At 38.1% G+C, this 22,400-nt stretch overlaps 1 protein-coding gene across 1 annotated transcript in view; it reads left to right on the forward strand.

Annotated features, from left to right (window-relative positions):
* cadm3 (cell adhesion molecule 3) overlaps positions 1-22,400 on the forward strand; it is a 116,206-nt gene that overhangs the window by 15,498 nt on the left and 78,308 nt on the right. Inside the window, exon 3 of the mRNA XM_037981910.1 lies at positions 9,538-9,570. Coding sequence (XP_037837838.1) covers positions 9,538-9,570 — 33 coding nt within the window. The remainder of the gene's footprint in view (positions 1-9,537; positions 9,571-22,400) is intronic.

Consider the following 22,400-nt stretch of genomic DNA (forward strand, 5'->3'; position numbering starts at 1 on the left):
CTAACAAATGCACAAAACACAAGTGTATATTTATGCAGGAATACACGAACAGAAGCCCCCCCCGCTACCACCACAACCACATATGCACACACACGTCTTCACACATTTTCAAGGCCCTCTGGTCTTTACTTAAACAAAAATACTTCAGCGAGCCAAGCTGTTGACTTCCAGGCAGAGTTGTGTTAAGAAGAGCAGACGCTGCATACAGATACACCATGCCGCTCGCACATTGTTCCTGCTTCTGCATGCACATAGTGATACGGAACATTTTCCAATATATTTGATTCCATAAGGTGGTGTCCAACTAGCGGCACTCCACTGGCAGAGTGCTGAGTAATTAAAGCGCTTCTCAAGCCCTCTCTGAAGGAGTGGTGGAGGGACCCTGGGAAAATGACACAGCTCAAATTAATCACTTACTTTATTAAGAGATGTTGGTGTCGGCAAATTGTTGCTGTCTCCTCCACAACTAGTTGCACAACTTGGCTCTGAACCAGCTCATATCTCAGCTGACTTTGTGTCCATTATTCACGAGCAGAATGCACACACACACACATGCATGCCTGCTTTATTGCCCGCCACTGAAGTCGAAGACAAAGCAGTGTTTTTGACTGTATTTGCCTGTATTGTCAGCAAAATATCTCATGAATCACGAAACAGATTTTACTGAAACTTTCAAAACGTAATCATTAGGATGACATTTACACCTGATTAACCTTTGGAGTCAGTCCAATTCAAGATGGCTGCCATCTAACACAAAACTAGCTATAACTCAGTCAACTTAACATACTGTACACTGAGCTAAAACTTGGTGTGGTAGTAGCTGAGAGTTGTTCATAACAAATACACTGGCTGTGACATCACGTTGTTTTCAAAGTTTGACAAAAATGTCTACAACTCAAGATAAAATTATTTTAGTCTGAAACACTAGGATGAAAGGTGGCGAGGGATATGCATTTCATCAAAAACTGCTTCTTTTTGCTGTTCCTATCTCTGGTTCTTCTGTAGACTCTTTATTTCTCAGCCGGGTGGATACTGGAATGTCATTATGACTTTTGCTCTCAGGAACGAACAGCGGGGCAGGATTGACGAGTGCTTACTACACTGGTTTTCCACGCTGAGAGAGCTGTTTTCTGCTTGTTTTTCCACCAATTGACAGGCATTCTGAAAGGACAGATTTATTGACGAAGCTCCTGCTGTGGGGCTCATCTGGCTCGTGTTGGTGGAGCAGATCCTCCCCTCTCTATATTTACAGTAAAGTTACTCTCCCTTGGCGCGCGTGTCAATTAAAATGAGTTCATATCTACAAGGAAATTCAATCCCATTTGTGTAACACATTGGCAGACGGCAGAATTGAACAATGTAATTGAGTTAATGAGCTACACGCCCTTATCTGCTGTTCATTCATACCGGCAGCCCGAGGCGTGACGAATATCACTCTCTTACACAGGCTACTGTATGTTTGATGAGTCCCTTGCAGGAGGAATTTGATAATACAGTCAAACTTCCTCTTGGCAAGTTGTTTTGATGTGTGAACCAAAGAAAAAAGGAGCTAATCTTTAAGATTGTTTTCGCCTGCCACTGAAGGCAGAGCGATGATGGTTTTGTTTGTGTTTGCGTGTCTGTTCATTTGTCTGTGTTAGCAAAATATCTCATCAACCACTGAAGGAATTGAATGAAACAGTCTAAATTGCCATAACAGCTAATTAACATTAGCCAATACAAAACCGGCTATAAATCAGCCTGATGCAAGATGTGGCTGTGGTTGCCATCTTGAATTAAAACTCTGTCATGAAAGGCAACAAGCAATATGCATTCTTTCAAGGAATCCTAGGCCTTTAATTATTTCGATCTCATTTTAAAAATAACATATTTTTACAGATTTGTTGCAGCTCGCCGCCTGGCTTTACTGAGCTATTTTCAGGTTGCTATCTTAAGACAGAGGCAGGAGGGGAGGCGTACATTCATGTACACAACGGGCGTCACGCTCGACTTTGTGACAGGGTTTGGAAGCGTGCCTCGGAGAGCGTCTTTTTGTTGTTGTGGGAAGAGTTTGGTGACATTTTCTGGCTCTTCCCCGCTGAGGCTGAATGAATTAGAGCCGGTCGGGTTTCATCAACCTCCTGCTACAATTTACTGAGATCCTGTCTGAAAGGATCAGCTGCATGGAGGAAGAAGGCCACATCTTGACATTTTCTTTGCATTAGTGTGTGTGTTACTCCTCGATGGAGCAAACATGAAAACCATGGAAACCCTGTGTGACCTGCCATCACATAGTGCAGAGAGTGTTAAAGGGGATTGTGTTTTACAGATTGCCTCTATGCCAGTTTATCAATTTATTTAGAAATATTAAAGATAAAGCTTTCATATTTTTTTTTGCCTGAATCACTTTAAATCCATTAAATTATTTAGTTTGATTATTTGGCACAACCTTTTGGTTTATTATTGCCTCCTGCAAAAGGTGAAGGGAGAGTGTGTGGGTTTTTTGTCTGTACCATTAGCAAAACTGTAAAAATATACCACAGAATAAATTTTAATGAAACTTTCAGAAAGCAATCAATGGGTTGACATCTAGAACTGATTAACTTTTGGAGTCAACCCAATTCAATATGGCTACAACAAAACAATCTTAGCAAACACAAAAATGGCTGTAAGTTAGTCAGTTTTATAGACACTGAGGTAAAATTTGCTGTGTTAGTAGCTGAGACTGATCCCCAACTTGTACTCTAAGTACTAACTCGTCAAGCAAAAACTGTGTATAAAATGTTGTTATTAACAACCTTAAGAAACACAGAAATGGCTATCACTTGGGGAGGTAGGAGCTGATAGTTGTTCACAACACATACTCCAAGGACTAACGAATTATACGAGTTTATGCAAGACGTTGCATGAAACTGCATAAAGTTATTCTCAAGATTTGACTACGACTCCATCATTTCTCGACACAAGACGTTATTAGCATGAAAGGCGTCAGGCGATAAGCATTCCTGCAAAGGATGCTGAGTCTTTAATTTTTATATTTTGAAATGGGTGAAATTCCAAACTAACTTTTGCAATCAAAAGAGGAAGAATCTTAATTTACCTGAAAATAAAACAAATAGTTTAATTATTTAAATCTTATATTTGTTCAGTCCACATTGTTTCAGTTTGAAGACTGAGACCTCATTCAACATCACTGAATCCTGCAGTGCACATGCCTTTTAGAGGATATTCATGCTGTGCTGCTACTTCCAGCCACTCTGACTAATTACTGATCAGAAAATATCCTGCAACCATTTTCATGTTTATGTCAATTTCAAATTAAATTGGTGAATATCTTAAGTTCTCTTTTTGCATTTGAGATGGTTTGCTGCATTACTTTGTTTATTACATGATTTTTGAATATGTCTATAGCCCTCAAAAAATAAAATAAATGGCATTTATAGGAAAATTGTTTGTCAAAAGGTAAAAGTTTCAAAACAAAGCAACTTGGCTTCTATACTGTAGTTGAAGCTGATTTCCTTCCCATCCAGAGAGTTTTTTGATTTTAGCTAAAAGCAGTCCAGATGCTTCGATTTTAAGCTTTTAGGATTTTCTGGGCAAATCCCATTATTTAACACAGTGGTTTTTAATAATGACTCATTGAGGTCCGCTTAAAGAAACATTTATCTAGGCCTCTGGTAGAGGTGAAATGAGAGAAAAGATGAAAACAAGCAAATGCTGTATTTGACATATCTTTTCAAAGCTCTGTCTTTTAAGCACTAATTTGATTTTACTAAAAGGAATAAAACAAGAATCAAATCATTTTATATCATGCACTTTAAAAACCTTTAACTCAAAAGGTTTTTATATTGACTATTTGTTTATTTGTCATAAAAACAGGTTACCTTGGTGATTCGGGGGACAGTCAGTGTCTATCAGGACTCTGGAGGATCTGTCAGACAGAGTTTGGGTGCTGTCAGTTCAGATTCAGCTTTTAAACTCTCCACAGGAAGAAAATTCTGTCCTGTCTGGATAAAAGTTTCTTCTATGTTTTTGTATTTCAGTGAGATCTGCACTGATTTTCTTCACTCAGGTGCTGTTTTCTCAGCCTCTCAGCGGGTCGACCTCTTGCTGCAGAGAGAAAGACTCACAGAGAGGAGGCAGGAAAATACTGTAATGTTTCTGAAAGCTGTGCCACTAAAACGCCATTAATATGAGAAAAAGCATGCAAGTAAATTTAATAATCTATCTGGGTCCAGAGAGGACTTAATTTGGGTACAGATCTGGACCGCAGCCTGTCATTTGGGGACCCTTAATTTAACAGGTTGTGGAGTTTGGTTTCAGGACGTCTGATGTTGACATTTCCGCACGTTTTGCTCTTACAAATATCGTTTTTGCCAAACAAAATTGGCTTGTTTGCCAGAGTTGAAGGGATGAAGCAACTGTATCAACAGACGTGGAAAAGATCAAATTAAAAACATGGGAAAACTACGAAAAAGACACATCCAGTGGTGTAAAACCCTCAGAGGCATCCAAGAAGTGTCTAACGCTTTAATTAAGAAAAATCGAGCAAACAAAAAACATCCACATCAACTGATGTGGCTCATCTTCATTACAAACCATGTTGACAGAGTTACTCTCTGCTAGAGAAGGAAGGTGACAAAATAAAATACAGATTTAAGTTTGACTTGAGCTAAAGTCTCATATTTTCCTGTGTGAGACAACCCAGTAATTGGAATGTGACATGTTTGAGCCTCAGTGTAACAATATGTCCAGAAATGTGCCATAACTCCTCCAACATCTGCTCAGTCATTGTGTTTGGCTTCGGCTTAGAAAGAGAATCAGCTAAATTGCAGACACATTATGATGTGCAGTAATTCTGTCTTCAAAAATCCAATCTTTATTTTTGCTGGCACTTCCAGATTAGCTCCAGCCAGCATGTCATAAACTGACTGGCACATACTCTTCAGACAATAGACGACTGTCGTGGCGCGTCTCGACGCACCGGCAGCGGTTACAGGGCGGCGTGCTACCATAAAGAGTGAGTGACAACAGAAGGGAGTCCTCTCTTTGCCTAATTGTCACTCTTCCAAATTGGTTCATCCTCTGTAAACTACAGCTATCAAACCTTCTGTCAGAGCTGAATCACTTAACTCCTTCCAATCAACTGATGTTGTTCTTTTTGAAGAGAAAATTGACAACTTCACCTGAATCAAGTGTGACATCTTCAATTTTCCAGGAAGAAATACTTGATGAAAGAGCACTTATCTGTAAAGTAGCTTTTAAATATTTCTACGAGTTTACTGCGACCTCATTTACTTACACAACAACAAAGCAAATGTCCTTCCTAATTAAAGGCCTGGCATTTTTTAAAAGAAATTATTGCCCAGACTCTTTTCATGAGTTTTAATTGAAGATGGACGCCACATCCAGAGTATGTGTTAATGATGACTCTCAGCTACTACCACGTCAACTTTACCTCAGTATCTGTAACTTTGAGTAGGTTATAACCATTTTTGCTTTAGCAAACACAGATTAGCTGTAGTAGCCATCTTGAAATGGGTTGACAATGTCAACCAGTTGTAGATGTTTATCCAATGATTACTTTCTGAAGCTTCATTAAGATCTGTCCAGCGATTCATGAAATATTTATCTTGTTGACATCATGATTGATTCCAACAGTTAATTCCAACGTTTTAATCAAAGATGTTACCCAAAGTGTAGTGGTTGGAGTTTGAGTGGGGCATGCCTCCGAGCTACTATCACGCCATGTTTTAGCTCAATATCTGTAAAATTGTTTGAGTTTTAGCCCTTTTTGTGTTTGCTGTGGTGGCCATCTTGAATGTGATTGACTCCAAAACTACATAAATTATAGATGCCTATGCAGTGATTATTTTCTGAAAGTTTCGTTAAGATCTGTTACTGGTTTATGAGACGTTCTGCTGGCAATATAAACAAACAAACACGCACACACCGAGCCTTTCATTATATAGAAAACACATCAAAAGGCATGCAAATGGTCACAGACAGAGATCTACATTAGTATCTATTTAAAAAGTCATTATACAGAGGTGCAAAAAGCTGTTTGCCAAACAAAGTTGTGCATTTTATTGTTTTTGTCTAAAAGTGGAAACTGAAATAGGACCTTAAAAGCCCCACTTAGATACAACAAAGATAAGCATTAATAATTCATAGCACCAGATGCCATAGTCTATTTGTACAGCAATTTCAAAGTAAAGTCGCAGACATCTTCACTGTCAGAGGAGTAAATCCATTAAAAAAAGAACTAAGAACAGTGATGCAACACCTGTGTTTTGTCGGATGATTTCTGCCATGACTGCATGCGTTTGTTAACTGCCAAAACGGGAGAAGGTGCCGGGGCAGAGCCTTAACCACAGGAGACACAGCAGTGCAGCAGACTGTGTGAAAGAATTAAGTAGTAAAGGTCAGGAGAGGATGATAATCTTTTTGGGGAGAGGATATTTGCTGCTCACTGGAATGACAGTAATTTATATCGAGCGTAAGATCATCTATGTTATTTGAGATGTTTCACCTGCCACCAATCAGCTGCAACATCAGCACCGCTGACGGGTAAGGTGAATAACATTAATCATCAAGTTACAATTCAGAGTTCTGCTATGAGACCTTGGCATTTGAGTTTGTGTTCCTGTGACACAAACCACCCACCTAAACATGGCTGCAGACCAACAACCCTCCCAGTGGCAATGACACTCCCCAAAACAGCATCAGCTTCCTGCGGTAGGAAAATGACGATGAGTCCCAAATATTGATCTAGACACTGATCTGCTCCAGAAGTCTCCGTCTCAGATACCACAGGATACCTCCAGGGCTCCTGTGTCCTTATCTCCGGAGTTCAGAGCTCTGCTTGTGGCATGTGGGGGACCTGCACGATATTCAATATGTTTTAAGGATAATTAGTGTACCAAGACTTGGATAAACAAAAAGTTATAATATTAAGTTAACAGCAAATCAAGCTTTATTTATGTGTAAATGCTGAATCAGCATTCACTATATTCTATTCCTGTTTTTGATTTTTTTCGTATATTTTTTGCAATCTAACTACTTCTGCATACTTTTTGCTGTTTTAGACATTTATTTTGTTAAAACGTTTGGCTAAATCAGAGATGGGTGTGATAACTTTTGTTTTTTGCAACTTTCATACTTTTCAAAATATAACTTTATTTACAAACATTCCCCTCATAGAAATAGATATGATATCTTGTCAATTATTCCCAACATTGTTTGTTTTGAAAGCTGCTTTATTTTCATCTTTATATGCAACTTTTTGGTACCGTCCTGTTATTTCAGCATTTAGTTCTTTGCTACTCTTAGCCTTTGGCTAGCACTCTTTTGACATTTCAGCTTGTATTTTACTTCTTTTAGTTTTAACAATTTAGTTTCAGTCATTTGTTAGTAACACTAGTTTTCTCAGAATGCAAATTTTGTTCCTTATTATTATAAATTTTGACATGAAGGAAGCAAATAAGTAAAAGTGAAATCCAAACATCCACATGCCAGCGTCCTCTCCTCCAGCTATTTCCCACTCAGCCGTGTCCATCACCGGAGCGCCAATGGAGAGAGGACAAATTCTCATTTGGAGCAGAACCCAACTATAAATGCGATTGGGTTGGATTTGAGTCTGCTCTTCCAGCTTTGGATTTGAACATAATAGATTCTGCACTTTTTTTGTTCAAGATTTAGATAGAGGTAGACAGGGACAGAGACATATTAAGAGGAAAGGAAGTCGAGTCAAAGGAGACGAAGAGAAAATAAGACATATAGAGCTGGCAAGAACCTCTCAGAATGTTTTAAATGGCAAAAACCTTAAAATAAATCTGCAGTGAATTTAAGTCACATAGAAGTGTGAAAATGTGTGAAACCTCTATTGAACAAGAGGTCATATTTTTCCATGAGCATGTTCTAAGTTTTCTTGTCCTTTGTGTCTCAGTTTATATTATTTCATCGCAGGCTGTACTTAGCAGCACAAAAGGCTGTGTAATGTTTTATTCATCAGTTTGGCTTCAGTAAACAAAATAGGACTTCATGTTCTTCGACACATAATTCCATGTTGTCTTTTTCATTACACTGTCCATTCATAATTTTAGAGTCGTTATTTGCTGGACTGAATTGCAAATAAGTTGCTTTGGCAGTTTTATGGTGTTCTGTTTGTCGCACTGTGAGATCTGTAAACCTATTGCCACATTTTGACAAAAAAGTAATTATCATGAACAAATGAAGCTGGTACCAGAAAGACCATCGGCGTCTGTGGGTTTCTGTGCTGCAGATAACTCAGGATCCCATCAAGTCAGAGTTTAATGAAGTTCTTCCAGATTGTGATTACCATTTATTCCTCACATATCCACATATCATTACCTCAGTGAATAAAGCTGAACTAGTGGTGCAAAGATATTCAAATCATGCAGTATTATCCAAAGCGATAATTTGATTTTACCATTTAACTCTTTAATTTAGTTAATGTGATACATTTTCCATACTTCTGCAAATTTTGTGCCATTATGACCAAATATATTGTCTATCAAAACAATCAGCTTGATCAGAAATAGTGTGATATAACTTTTAGTATCATAAAACTTTTTTATATATTTTTGACTTATTTAAGTTTATTTACAACAAATTTCCCAGTAGAAATACATTGAGATTTCTTCAATTCCTTCAAAAAGATTTTTCTCTAAAATCTTGTTAAATTAATGTTTTAGCTACAGTTTAGCAAATTTTAGCTTTTAGCTATACCTTTGCTACATTTAGCTTTTAGGTGCTGTTTTGCTAATTTTACCTTTTGGTTGCAGTTTTGTCAGTTTTAGCTTTAGTTTTGCTAATTTTAGCATTGAGCTATGTCTTTGTTAATATTAGCTTGTAGCCATAGTTTTGCTTTTTTTGCTTATAGCTATAGTCTTGCAAATTTTTGTAGTGAGTTACTGTTATGTTTTTTTTAAAATATTTTAATGACTGTTTTGTGCTAATATTAGCTTTTAGGTGTGGTTTTGCTATATTTACCTTTTTATCTACTTTTTTCCAATTTAACACTGCATTCTCACAGAAAATGGAAATTTCTCAAGTTTCTAATTCTTTTGAATGGTGCCATGTCGTATTTTTTAAATTTCCTTTTGTTTTTTTAATACTTTAAGCACTTTGAAATGATAGATATTTATCATCAAATTAGAACTGGATCACTTTGAAGACACCATGACTTCTTGAAAATCTAAGCGGATAAAGTTTACCTCGTCCTCCCTCTCTGCTGTGCCTCCATCTCTGCCTCCAAAGAAATCTATAATGCAGAGACGTAACCATGACAACTGAAGAGGTGGCGGTGACTGACACCAGTTAGGAACTCCCTTTGATGTTTTCTTGCACAAATCATATATGTATGCATCAATATTACAAAAGATCCCATTTTGCAAGTAATGAGGTGATGCTTGAAGGATAAATCTGCAAGCAGCTGTTTTTTCCTTGGTAGCAGCGAAAACGAACCATAAACACAACATTTAGATATCATCAAACTTTTATGTGATCCTGCATTCTTTTGTTTTACATGTAAAGCAGTTAAGGATCAACAGCTTGCCTGGCCATCTGGTGAGTGTCCAACATTTACTCTGTTTTTGCTTTTTCCTTGGCCTCCACCAACTCTTGAGGGACACGTCTGGCACTTTAACTGCTGAAAGTTTAACTATATGTCAGTCTGCCTTTTGGTGCTGAATATATACTGTGGTTTCTAAAGACTTTTTTTTTTCCCCCAAGAAGGCTTGCTGCCGTTAAAACAAGGAGGTTGCAAGCTGCTGGAAACATGAAACATGAGCTGCTCGCTCCAAAGCCCATTTAAGCCGAGTGAAGCTGCAGATTTAGTGGATAATTCTTTGTTTTTTCATGATGATCACAAAAGAATGCATCGTCATGTTGTTGCTGTAATTAGATACATTTGCAGTGATCCCCCAGTATACCTAAAGTATAAAGATTTATTCAGTTCTGAGCTTCTCCGCCCTGAATTTACATGCACATTTATATTTAATTATGGCGCTCTGCCAAAAGATGAAAGCGGATGATAATGTTTTTTTGTTGCCTGTGTGCGTCTGTTACCAAAATATCCTATATACCAAGTATTCAATGGATGTACATCAACAACTGATTGACCTTAAACGTACTAAAATGGTTATAACTCAGTCAGTTTTACTGATTCTGATCTAAATTTTGGCGTGGCAGTAGTTGAGACTGATCCCCAACTCACCATGTTGCATGCAATGTTTTTTCCAAGATACAATTCTGTTATTTCTCAACATAAGATCTTAGTTTAAAACATGAAAGGTGGCATGTGATAAGCTTTCCTTTAACTGCTTTTTGTCTATGACGGTGTAAAAATGATATCCAATCACGGCAGTGCCACCATCCTCAGTTTGATCTTAAAAGTGCCACAAGGTTGTAGGAAACATATAAAGTGCTCTCCAAATGAAGTATTTTTGCCTTAAAGAGAAAAGAGAGTGTAATTTAATGGGCTGATCATGTTTGTACAGTACATTTCATCTGTTTATGTGAAAACAGAAAACAAGGGTTAGATGCAGCCCTACATGCTTCATATTTTAGACTGCATGAGGTAATGTTTCATTTTGGCAACCCTGAGTGTCAGCAGGAGATACATTAGCTCTGTAGTGAGAGACTCATTAGGCAGAAGTCGTGTAATGTTCTAATCATTGGTAATGTAAGTACTGTACTGTCCGTAATATTTTCTCTCCTCTGACCTGCACCTCTCTCAGTTTAGTGGCTGCTGTGGAGCCATGTAGTTGATTAATATCACCAGCTCTCATTCTACCAGCAGGTCATTCGTCGGTAACTTTCTGATGTTTGTTTCTTGAAGTTTAAGCTTTAAAAAGGGTAGTTTTCCTGGAAGATTTCCAGTAGTTGTGTAAATGCCGAGTCAGCATTTATATTCTTGTTTTCCTGTTTTTAATTTTCTGTACATTCTGTCATCTTTGGCTTTTTTACCCATTGTTGTCTTAAAATGTTGAGCTCATTCAGGGAATAGATGCTATTACTTTTGGCTTTTGCAATTTTTAAATAATTTAACTTTATTTATAAGCATTTTCCCTACAGAAATACATGGAGATCTCTTCAACACCTTAAAAACATTGCTCTTTTTTAAATTTAACACTGAGCTGGTTAATTGGGACAAATGTGGAAAGTGTCATTTGTTGGATGGCCTTTCTTTGGCAGCATTCTGTCCAGAATCTGTGATCTAAGCTGAACAGCTTTGAACTTTTTTTAAAACTATTGCTTTTTACTTTTTAAAATGTTGATTTATTCCTTGTGAAACCTGCAAAGAAGCCATGCAGACGGAGATGGAGGGAGCGATGGAGGTCAGGGGTGTTTCAGGATGCTTGTCTTGCAGTGTAATGTGCTTTGGCACTTGTGTGTCTGCTCAGGAGGAGATATATGGTTGAATTTGCCTTGAGGGGCTGAATGGTTTCTGAATATAATTGCAAAAATGCACTCTGGTTTCTGTGCTTTCTGATTGCTACGGTTAGGACTTCTCTCTTCTGTTTTTCTGTCTCATTTTCTTTTCTGTGCCACCCTTCAACTTATCTACTCAGCATCTGTTTCATGTTCCTCTTCCTTTCCTTTTTTTGTAAATATTTGTATTATTTTTGTTTTCCTGTCTTTTCCCTGACTTTTTCCAAATGTTTTTTGTTTCTTAGTTTTTGGCTTCTGTTTTTATTTATTTATTTGTCTTTTTAAAGTTCACCCAGCTCTACTTTTAATTCTTCTCTTGCTTTTTTATTTAATTATTCCATTTTCTTCTTCACCTTTTTTGCATTATCTTCTTTCACATTTCTTTTTCCCACTTTAGTTCAAATTTTTTATTCCTTTTACCTTCTCCCTTTTTTATATTTCCTATCTCTGTTCTTTTATTTTTATTTCTCCTTCTTTTATTGCTTTTTGTGCTCCTTTCTCTCTCTTCCCTCTTATCTCATCCCTCCCTCTGTCAGGCTCTCTGCTTTCCTGTCCTCCCCTTTTGCTTTCTTTTCTGTCGTTTTGCCTTTATCCACATTTCTCTCCCTTCCTGCCTCCTCCTCTGTTCTCACTCTGTTTTTGTGCTTGCAGTTTTAGCATACTCTGCAGGGAGCACTCCTGTGATGCCAATTATATTGACTGAGGAAAAGGAGAAGGAGAAAGATGTAGGAGAAAGAAGGAGGAAGAGAAAGAGGGAGAGGACGGGAAGACCTGTGCACAAATACTTACATTCATGCTGATGAAGGAGGAGGGTGGGGGATCGGGGCTGTGAGAGGAGAGGAAGAGAGGGATGATGAAGAGCTGGGAGGAAGAGGACAGAGAGAAATTGGAGGAGAGCGAATCCGTCTGTGAGTGTAATAGTCTCCCGCTGCCGAACCCGAGGGAATTCACCGACTGCAGAGGGGAAAAGAGAGGCGTAGATGGAGGGAGACAGAGGAGGGGGGGAGAGGAGGGGGGTGCGATCACAGCGAAGGAGATAGAGAGATACAGAGGGAGATGACAGGGAAAGAAAAATGACTTTAGTCCTTTCCTCTCAGATCTCTGCTTGTGGCGCTGCACTCTAGGCAAATATGGTTCACGACGTTAAATATGATTCAGCTTCATCACTGAGTTTATGAATGGAGGGGTGGGGTGGGGTGGAGGGGGGGACTATATCACAGTGATGTGCTGCTACAGTAGCTCAGCCTCGAGAACTACTTATAGTGTTGAAGCCTGAGCACTGCTCCTCTCTGTAGTCAGGCAGATTCTTTAGTCTCATATTATCCGTCTTAGAGATTTTCTCCACCCGAGAGAAACTGAGATAATTGGAACTTACTGCAGCTTTCCAGTGAATCAATAAAATGTCCACAAAATTATCTATAGCTACTAATCATCTTGCTTGTTTTACTCTATTAAATGTTTGGGCTTTTTATGTTCAAAATGCTTTATGCTGTTAATTGTAGATTTTCTTGTAAATACTAACTCTTATATTGAATCCTTTTTAAACACTTTTTGTTAGTTTCAGGGTTTTTTTTTACCTCTTCATTTGATCAGGGAAGTGACAGAAATCTTTGCTTTTTTAATTCAAATTTTTTTTTCCCAAATTAGGAAAATGGTAACCAAAATTATCTCTAAGTATAGATTGAAATAGAACAAAATATTGTTGTCAAGTAAAATCACAGTTACTCTGATTAAACTTAAGTGCAAGTAAAATTATTTGTCGAAAAAAATCACTTAAGTAAAAAGTGACTCTTAAAAAATGTACTTTGAGCAAAAGTTACTTAGTTACTTTTAAATTATTTTTTTTTACTGCAGGAGGACACAGTGGAGAAAATGTTGAAGAGAAAGGTTTTTCTTTTTAAGTTTTTGAGATTAAAGTGTTATAATCACTGACAGAAAAAGTCACAATATTGAGAAAAAAGTCACCTTTCAAGATTTAATATGAATCCTGCTGTGCTCCTAAACCTGACTGTTTTTGTTTCATTTGGGATTATTGTATCTGAGTGGTTTTCGGTGCACTTTTACTGGGTTAACTACAAATTAACATTTTAGTTGAAGCAGCCCAAGGTGTGGTTTATAATTCCTGATGCAGCAGAACTCACAGATCCTGTTTCAGCCTTTCACAATAAGAGTCTGAAAGACATACACTCAAAACTCCTGACTCAAAACAATTTTCTCTAAACACGTGAAGCTTATGAAAACAGCTTACAGCTTGTTCTGCAGTAAAACAGATACTGCAGCCTAGACCTCCAGGATTTCTTTTTTTTAGAAGTCAACACTTGGATCTGTGTGTTTGAGCCTCTTTTTGTGAAGGAGTTTCGCTGTAGTTGAACCAGTAAAAGTGCAGCTAATAACTCAAATTTTACAAATATAAAAAACAACAAAAAATATACTGTTACTTTCCACCTCTGTCTCTATGTATATAAACTGAAGAAGCTTATCAGAAAATGCCCGTTTAGTGTTTTTCAGCTCACATTTTGATTGATTTAATGCATCTCTGGCTTCTCTCCTTGTGTAATTATTGTCGCAGCTTTATGAACCTCTTTAAAATGAAAAGCAATCTTCATAAACCTGAACACACTAATCATTTATTCATGTATGCTTCATTATGCATTTGCCAAGTTTTGCTGTGAAACAGGTTAAATATTCTGTTGGTAACTCTTTTTGAAATAAAAGAGGGACACTGTTGAGGATTTGCTGGGGGTTAAATTATTTAATGGATGACGTGCTGACTACAAGTGTCACCTTTTCACTCAGTTTTTTTTAATCCAAAAACCATTTCATATAACATGATTGCTTTTTTTTTTGCTGTTAGTCAAACCTTGCTCCTGTAAAACATGATCATGCATTTGACTATAAAAGGCAGGTGATCATGTCATTGCTTTAGTTTGAGTTTGTGTGTTTGCAAAACATCTCACAAACCAGCTGGAAAATTTGAGTTAGTAATCACTGGATGTTGAGCTACAAATGATTAACTTTTAGAGTCAACCTAATTCAAGATAGCCGCCACAGCTTATCAAACTTTGCATGCGAGGTGGTGGAGGATATGCATTTGTTCAAGAAATGATAGTTATGATTATTGTTCTGAACACGCAAACAAAAGTCATCTAGTGCAAAGAGAAATACATTTTCTTCAGTTGTAATTACTGTCATCTTCCCTAAAGCTAAACTTGACCATAACCAAGTTAAATTTTTAGAGTTTTTTTGTTTTTTACAGTAATTCCAGCAATGTTTGAAGCTGCAAATCAGTGGTGCAGCCCTTCCAATTGGAGCTTGATATAAGAAATGACTTTGAAGTGTTTATCCAAGCTGCATAAAAGCTTTTTTTAATCATTGAATTTAATTGACTTCCTTGTACATTTTTTGTGCAACAAACTTGTGTCGGATGTGACAACTAAACTTTTCTTGTGATCATTTAATATCCAAGCTACATAAAGCATTATCAGCATTTGAACAACAGTAGAAAAACATTTATAGCTCCAGTACATCCCCAAAAAAGATAAAATTTGAGTATAATGAGCCAGAAAACTGACTTAAGCGCTTTTAATCTTAGATATTTCCTTTTGTCACCCATCTCTGCATAAAAAGGGCAGCATCAATCAAATAGATCAAGCATGCACGTTTCAAAAGACTAATCTTGAGAATAGTTCTCAAAACTCTGTGAAGTGAAAAAATACAAAATTGGGTTGTTTTTCACAGTTTCTGGCAATCTCCGATTGATTTCCGTGGCTTTCACAAATGACATTGATTATTGCGGTGCACACCCACCTGCACTTTACATCCATCATGTCATCTGGCCTTGCATGCACAAAGATATAGTGGAGAGTGTTCGGGGTTTGCCCAGCCTTTTAGCCTGACGTTTACCTTTTATGATATGGATTTATAGCATCCGTTTGGAAGCTGAATGATACATCCAACTGTTATTTATCTATTTTTAAGAGTGTATCAGATAGTCAGGCAGGAAAACATGTTCCGTCAGATATTTCTCAAATATTTAAATATATCTTGAAATCTCTGCTTTTTTTTTTCAGACTGAATTATCTCAGACCTGAGCTTTTCACCATCAAAGTAATGGGTCATCTCATCTTAGGGAGGTGTGTTTTACGACGAGAAAATGACTTGTAGTGTTCACTAATGCTCCAAGTAATGTCTTACTGATCAGAATAAAAATTACATTTTTTTTCATGCAGCAGAGATGAATTCAGCTTCATTACATTGTCTGAATGCAAAACAATAAGTAGCGTCAAATAGATGTGAGTTGTATGGAGCCTTTTCAGAAATAACTGGAACTTTTCTCTTTTTGACAGCACAAAAGATTATAAGGTTACATAAACAGTTTCTTTGTTTATACATGTTTACCCACCTATTTACTATATTTACTGTGTTATTCTTTGTGCGATGTGTGTAGGTGTGCACTGCACGCTGTTGTACTTGCATTTTTTTTTAAATCATTATAGTTTCAGAGGTCACTCTTGAAACTTTCAGAAAATCTTCCAGCTAAATGATGATTTAAATCACTTCTGTTCAGTCAAAATTAAATATTCAGAACCGCTCAGACTGTACTTTCTGATCACACCGAGCCAAACTCTGCCAGGATTTTCATACTGTTTATCATCACTACAGAGAGCTGTGCTCAAATTTGGCGCCAAGCGTGTCACCAGATGGTCACCGGGCCGCGCCAATTCTCTGATGCAGAAGGCCACGACAGTTAAGACTACAAGGGGTGACCCCAATTAGTCAATTAGCCCACGAGGGGCGCCCCAACAATGCGTGGCGGCGCCCCGCCAGTCCCCATAAAAACAGATAAAAACCGGCACTGTCCAGCCTCTATTGTTTCACTGTCTGGGTCTGAGCCGCTGTTATTGGAAACAGCAAGCCCCTCCCTCTCGTCTTCATCTTCTTCGTCTTCGCTTCCCTCGCCTCGTTGTTCCATTGATCTCCATTGTCTTGATTGGGAGTGACAAACCGTGGGGGCCATCTGAAAGGTTGCGTTCGTTAGTCGGTGCTTGCTGTTACACAAGACACATTCCTGCAGACATTATGGAGGAAGAGGAGGGGTGTTAGGGCCACACACACTACCCCCCCCCCCCTTCCATACACACACATAGAGAGAGAAGAAGGACACGTTCTCACAAAGTGGTCCCTAGAGAAGGAAAACATGTCTTGAGAGGAAAAAAAGACAGTGTTTCTGTGTACTCACACTTTTGGACGCTGATCTTGTGCTACACGCAGATACACACACCCACACGAACACAGCACACACACTGCAAACTTTGGTTTGCATTAACGTTTCTGCCTCTCTCAACCCTGCTTTGTCTTACTGTGCAATTTCAGCCTCTCCCATCCACCCATCTCTACGCTCACTCATCATCTAGAAACACTTCTTTTGCCCTTTCATGTCATGTTGCTGAGCAGTCAACAACAAGAGAAGAGAAAAGAAGAAAGGCAGAAGGTCTGCGTGAAACAAAAAAACAAAGAAGAAGCATCCAGAAACATCCAGTCTCATGTAACTCGGCAGTAATTACACGACGAGAAGAGAGAACACGTTTATTTGTGAATTCAAGTGGAAGCAGCCTGACAGGAGAGCTGACATGAAACCAAAGAAACCAGCTTCAAAAGCATCTGCAAGTTTCGTGATTTGTTGCACGGCTGTATCAGAGCAGGTCTCAAATAATTGTCTAATTACGCAGGCATGAAAACACGAAGCCTTAAATCAAATAATTTCAGTGGTTTTTTTCACTTTTTATCCAATCAGAGCTGACACCCTCAAGAGCGATGACTGAAACTATAAAAGCTGTTCTTGTGAACAGAGTTTACTCGAAGACTGAGCTGAAACAAACTATTCCGTACAGCATACAGTCCATACCTTATCTAAAGGAGAAAGATTTATCCTTCTTTTGAATTATAAAGGAGGGAAAACAGACTATTTCAGAATTTATTTTAAGCACACGAACTGCTTAAAGGGTGTTTCTTTAAGTCCAACAACAGTGTAAAAGGATTTTCATGCTGTGCACACATGAACAGATTTGCAGAACAGTAATCCAGAGTTATGTCTGAGGGGATGCAGGGAAAGGGGATAGCATAGTTTGTCTATACGACAGCCAAGACAACTTTATTCTTAGTGGTGTAATGTTCCACTCATTGGGCTCTCCAGTAGCACAATGAAATACTCCCCAGACATTAAAATAGTTTCTTTTAGTATAAATTCAAGGTGATTTATCAGGCTTTTGCTTCTTAAAAAGCTCATACTGTTTTATTTTTCACAGTAAAAACAACAAGATCAGTTTCAAAGCGAAATTTCTTTCAGGGTTAATAGACGAAGGGTTAGAGCTGTCCTTAAATATACTCTTAACCTCTCTGAGGGGTTATCTGGGAAGCATTCATCATCCCAAAACAGTTGTTTGTGTGCTGAAAGTGCTGTCTTGTGAAAAATACAGCTTAAGTAATTTAGACCTCAAACTCATCTTAGACATAAGAGTTCATGTGTTGTGGCTTACTGGTACTGGCTGTTGATTTCAGCTAAGTTCAGCCATTATCTTCCTGACCTTATATCGCTTCACATTTTAGAAGCTGCTTTTCAGATCTGTTCCGAGGGAACCTTCTGTCTGTTCGCTTTTGTCGGACGGACCTCGAAAGCAACAGAAAACAGAAACAGACACCGGGGTGGAGGTGTGTGTTTGTGGCTCGCCGCCCGTGGACAACAAGGGCAAATCCATTTCTTGGGTCAAGCTTCGGGTCATCCCCGTTGCCCCGGTAACCCTGTTCTAACTGGGTTGCTTGGCAACAATCCTCTTTTGTTCCAAATGTTTTAATTTGAGGCATATCTTCCCTCATAACCCTTGGCGCAGCGGCTCATCCCTCTGTCTCCGGGTTTCTCCCTCCATCTTCCCTTTGCTTGCTTGCCTTTTTTGTCTTCCTCAGCCTCAGGTCTCTTACCGTTTTTTAATCTTGGCCTTACTCCTGGCATCGAGAGTCCAATCCTTCTTGTGGCTGTCCTATAACTTTCTGCTGTTATCAGAAGGTTTACGAGTCTGTAGGTGTGTGTGTGTGTGTGTGTGTGTCTGTAGAAACAGAGATGGATTTTGTGTCTCTGTGCGATCATACAGTTTGGAGGTTGTGACTTTGTACATATATGTTTTTGCATTTTGGAGAATATATGGAATAGTCGGTGTATGCCTGTACAATGCAATCTGGTAGATACACATTATTCTTGTAACCTATAAAATTTAACCTAAAAAAGGATTTACTGAATTACATTAAATAGTTCAGTTTGAAACCGTTTACTCCAGCTGTTTTACAGTTCTATTGATAAGCAATTATGAAATGTGGTTTCACACTAAATGTAAAGAAAGCAGCTGAAACCGCTGAAAACCACATGAAAGCTTGAGCCACATTATTAACCTACATTAGGCTGACCGTAATCTGTGTACGTAAACACATACATGAATATGGTGGAATCAATAACAGCGTTGAATCTCAGAGAATATGTTTAGGTGGAAATATAAGCACAAATCTGCTGCTAAACGTGAAAAAATGAGAAAGAACGACTAAGATATCTGTCAAATATAAATATGGAGTAACAAGCAGGAAGTTTAAGTTAGATAAACTTCATTTTTTAATCATTAATTTACACATAAACAGTCTATTTCTTTATTTTGGGCAGTTTCAGATTGGTTTCCAACACCATTATAAATATCGGTAATTCAGAAAGTGTAGTTCACACATCTTTAAATAGCCTGAATTATCTATCCAGATCATACCATTAAGACTTGCGTATGCAAAGGTGTGAAGGGTGTTGGTCCAGTTTTTGAACTCAGTCATGATGTGAATTTATTGGACCTTTATAGAGCCTGGATGAAGCAGACAGCATTCGCTTATTTATAGTGGATATCAGAGAGTCAGGCCGCCGCCTAAAAGATTATTTTTTTCGTTCACAGCTACAAAATAGCATCATCGTCATCACCTTTACAAATGCGAATAACGAGGTAACACTCAATGCTTTGTCTTCCAATCACTGCTGCTAATTCTAACCAATTAGCTCAAACTTTATCAGATCGGTGAGTTGTTTTTTTTTTTATTTTTGTCTGAGAGTCAGCCAGATGATTTTTTTTTTAACACATTGTTATCACAGTGTCACAGTGTCATAGGAGAACAGACAAATCTCTCAACGTAAAAACTTTGTTTGACTTTGAGATACAAAAAAAAAAAAAACTTGTGAAACCTCCCAGGCAGGTGTGTGTCTCTTAATTATTTCCACTAAATTTAGTTAGGCTCAGATGGACTCATTCCAAGTTGCTGAAGCAGATAGAAGCAGTGTACAAACTGCAGCTTGTTTATGTGATAACAAAATATGTTCACTTGATTCGAAGCAGAAAACAGGACAACAAATATTGCTCTAATAATGTCAGAAAATAAAAATACAGCTTTTTCACCTGTGATGATACTTTAAAAGGGTCTGACCATACCCAGTTACTGAAAATAAAATCTGTGAGCGATAAAGTTTTGCTTAAAGTAATACTAAAAAGGAGAACGGTAAGAAAAAATAAGATTAAACAGCACCTGAAAACAAGAAAAAACTAAAAATACAGACTTTGAGGAACAAAAACCTCAGTCATGTGTTAACATCATGTATGTCACAGCACCACCTTATTATTTTCTTTTCAAACAATTTCACGCTTTTGTCACAAGACTTTATAAAAGCTTTCTGTAAAATATTTGAAGGGCTGACACTTGGCCCCCCATTTAACCTCTGAGTTAATTCTGTCTCCAAACTTTTTACACAAACTAATAATTGTTTCATAATTTTAAAACATCCAAACTCTAATAAAGAAAATGATCAAACCGATGCGAAACAACCTGCTGCTGTGTTCTGCTTTAACAAAAGTTCAGCTTTGGATCACTGAAACGATGTTTGGTGGAATATTATCATGTAAGTTTGATTGAACACACTTATTTCTCATAACATACCATAACCTTTTTTTTATACTTTTATGGTATTGTGGTTTAGAAATATGCTGTGCAAAGAGACAGAAAGGGTCGGTTCTCAGGCTCCAGAGTGCAGGTTAGGAGATCTTAGTCAAAAGGGCAGACTTCTGGTAATTGACTACTCATTTCTTTAAGCGGCCTATTGGCAGGAGCAGTCAGTGCATTTGCCAAGACATTAAAGATTTCACTCTCTTTATTTTCTTCTGTATGTGTGTGTGGAAAGTCTGTGAGTGTGTGGGTACAGATGAAGAGATAAAGCTTGGTTTTAGTTTTTTGTTATCAAATGATGATTTCTGATGGGTGATGTTCTTTTGAAGTGTGCTTGCTTACTGGAGCAAAAAAGAGCTCTCTTTAGAATAGAAACATCTCTCTTCCTGTGCCATTCAGTCATTCTTTGGCCATTTTATTTTTGTTTTGAAGAAGCTCAGTTGGCACAGCTGTTAAAAAAATTACCAAAGTGGTTTCCACTGTGTTCTAAAGAGGAAGTGCCTCTAAAGTGATAAAATTAGTGCTGATATAAATATGTTGTAAGTAAAAAATCCTGCTGACAAGTCAGGTTTCATATTATTTGGTTATATAAAATAATTTTTGGAAAAGCTTCAAAAAACAAAAATAAATCACACACTTTTTCACAATAACAGTTTTGAAGCAAATAAAGTGGCATTTTAAGCTACACTGCTCATTAGTTGTGATTTATTCACGCAGGATGATGAGCCGGCTTCGCTCTCTACAACCTGCGTAACCTATAAAAATGCAGCTGGGTTGGGGGGAAATTTAGAAAACCTCCTTCAGTATAAAGGCAATCATAATGCTAATACACTTTTAGTGTTCACAAACAGATTTCCCCTGCTGTGTTTCGCATCCTCAAGATGCTCTTTGTGTCCTCACAATGGTCTATACGCCCGCCTTGGCACGAATCTTGGATTGCGTCAAAATGCATCTATGGCAATCAGGTCTGCGCTAAGTTGTTTTCATGACCTTGTCACGATCGCTGTTGTAGCCTGGGCAAGAGGCCAGCACGATCAGTCATGATTCCTAATGATTAAACCACGTCTTTGCTCTTAGTCCACCGCTGCCACCACTCTCCTTCATGCTCCACCTACACACATGACCCCCAACACATTTCCAACTAAAACCACCAGAACCTCACTTTTGAAAATTTGTGAATACTCAAAATCCTTTTACAACCTTTCACACTCTATTAAGTGTAATAGGGAGCCCACTCTAGTTTTAATATAAGTTGCAACTACCATCCAAGTTCTGGTTGCGATTTTTTATTTTAGTCGGGTGTGAAGAGGATCTAAAACAGGGGTGTCAAACTCCCGGCCTCGAGGGCCGCTGTCCTGGGAGTTTTAGGGTTTTCTGCCCCAACACACCTGATTCAAACGGTTCAATTACCTCCTCACCAAATCTTCACGTTCTCCAGGAGCACGGCAACAAGTCATCCATTTAAAGCAGGCGTTTTAAAGCAGGAACACATCTAAAACATGCAGGAGAGTGGCCCCCTAGGAACCGAGTTTGACACTTCTGATCTAAAAGGAAACATATCTTGAAATGGAACGGGTGTAGTGGACATGTTGGAAAATCTTTCGAAAGGGGTAGTCCAGTCGTCTTTGAAGTAGTGTTCTGTCTAATAGCTATTATCAACATCAGTCATAAAGCACAGAGTATGAAGAAAGGGCCAAAAGTCTTTGTCGAGGCTAGTGTAATGGCTAGCCAAACAAGTGTAAGTTTTTATAATTTTCAGGCTTATAAAACAGCTCTTGATCAAAAACGACATACCAGTGTGAATTAGTTAATAATAAACCTCTACACTTTAGCACGACCCTGTTTGTTTAGTGTGTCGTTGTTTTCTCAACTGAACAACGTCCGTGTTACTACGCCTGTGTATGTGTAGAGCATAAATGGACCGCATATGCTGATGGTGCTGAGACTGCTGA

The sequence above is a fragment of the Kryptolebias marmoratus genome, linkage group LG20, assembly GCF_001649575.2.
Source record: "Kryptolebias marmoratus isolate JLee-2015 linkage group LG20, ASM164957v2, whole genome shotgun sequence".
In the NCBI taxonomy this organism is placed as follows: Eukaryota; Metazoa; Chordata; class Actinopteri; order Cyprinodontiformes; family Rivulidae; genus Kryptolebias; species Kryptolebias marmoratus.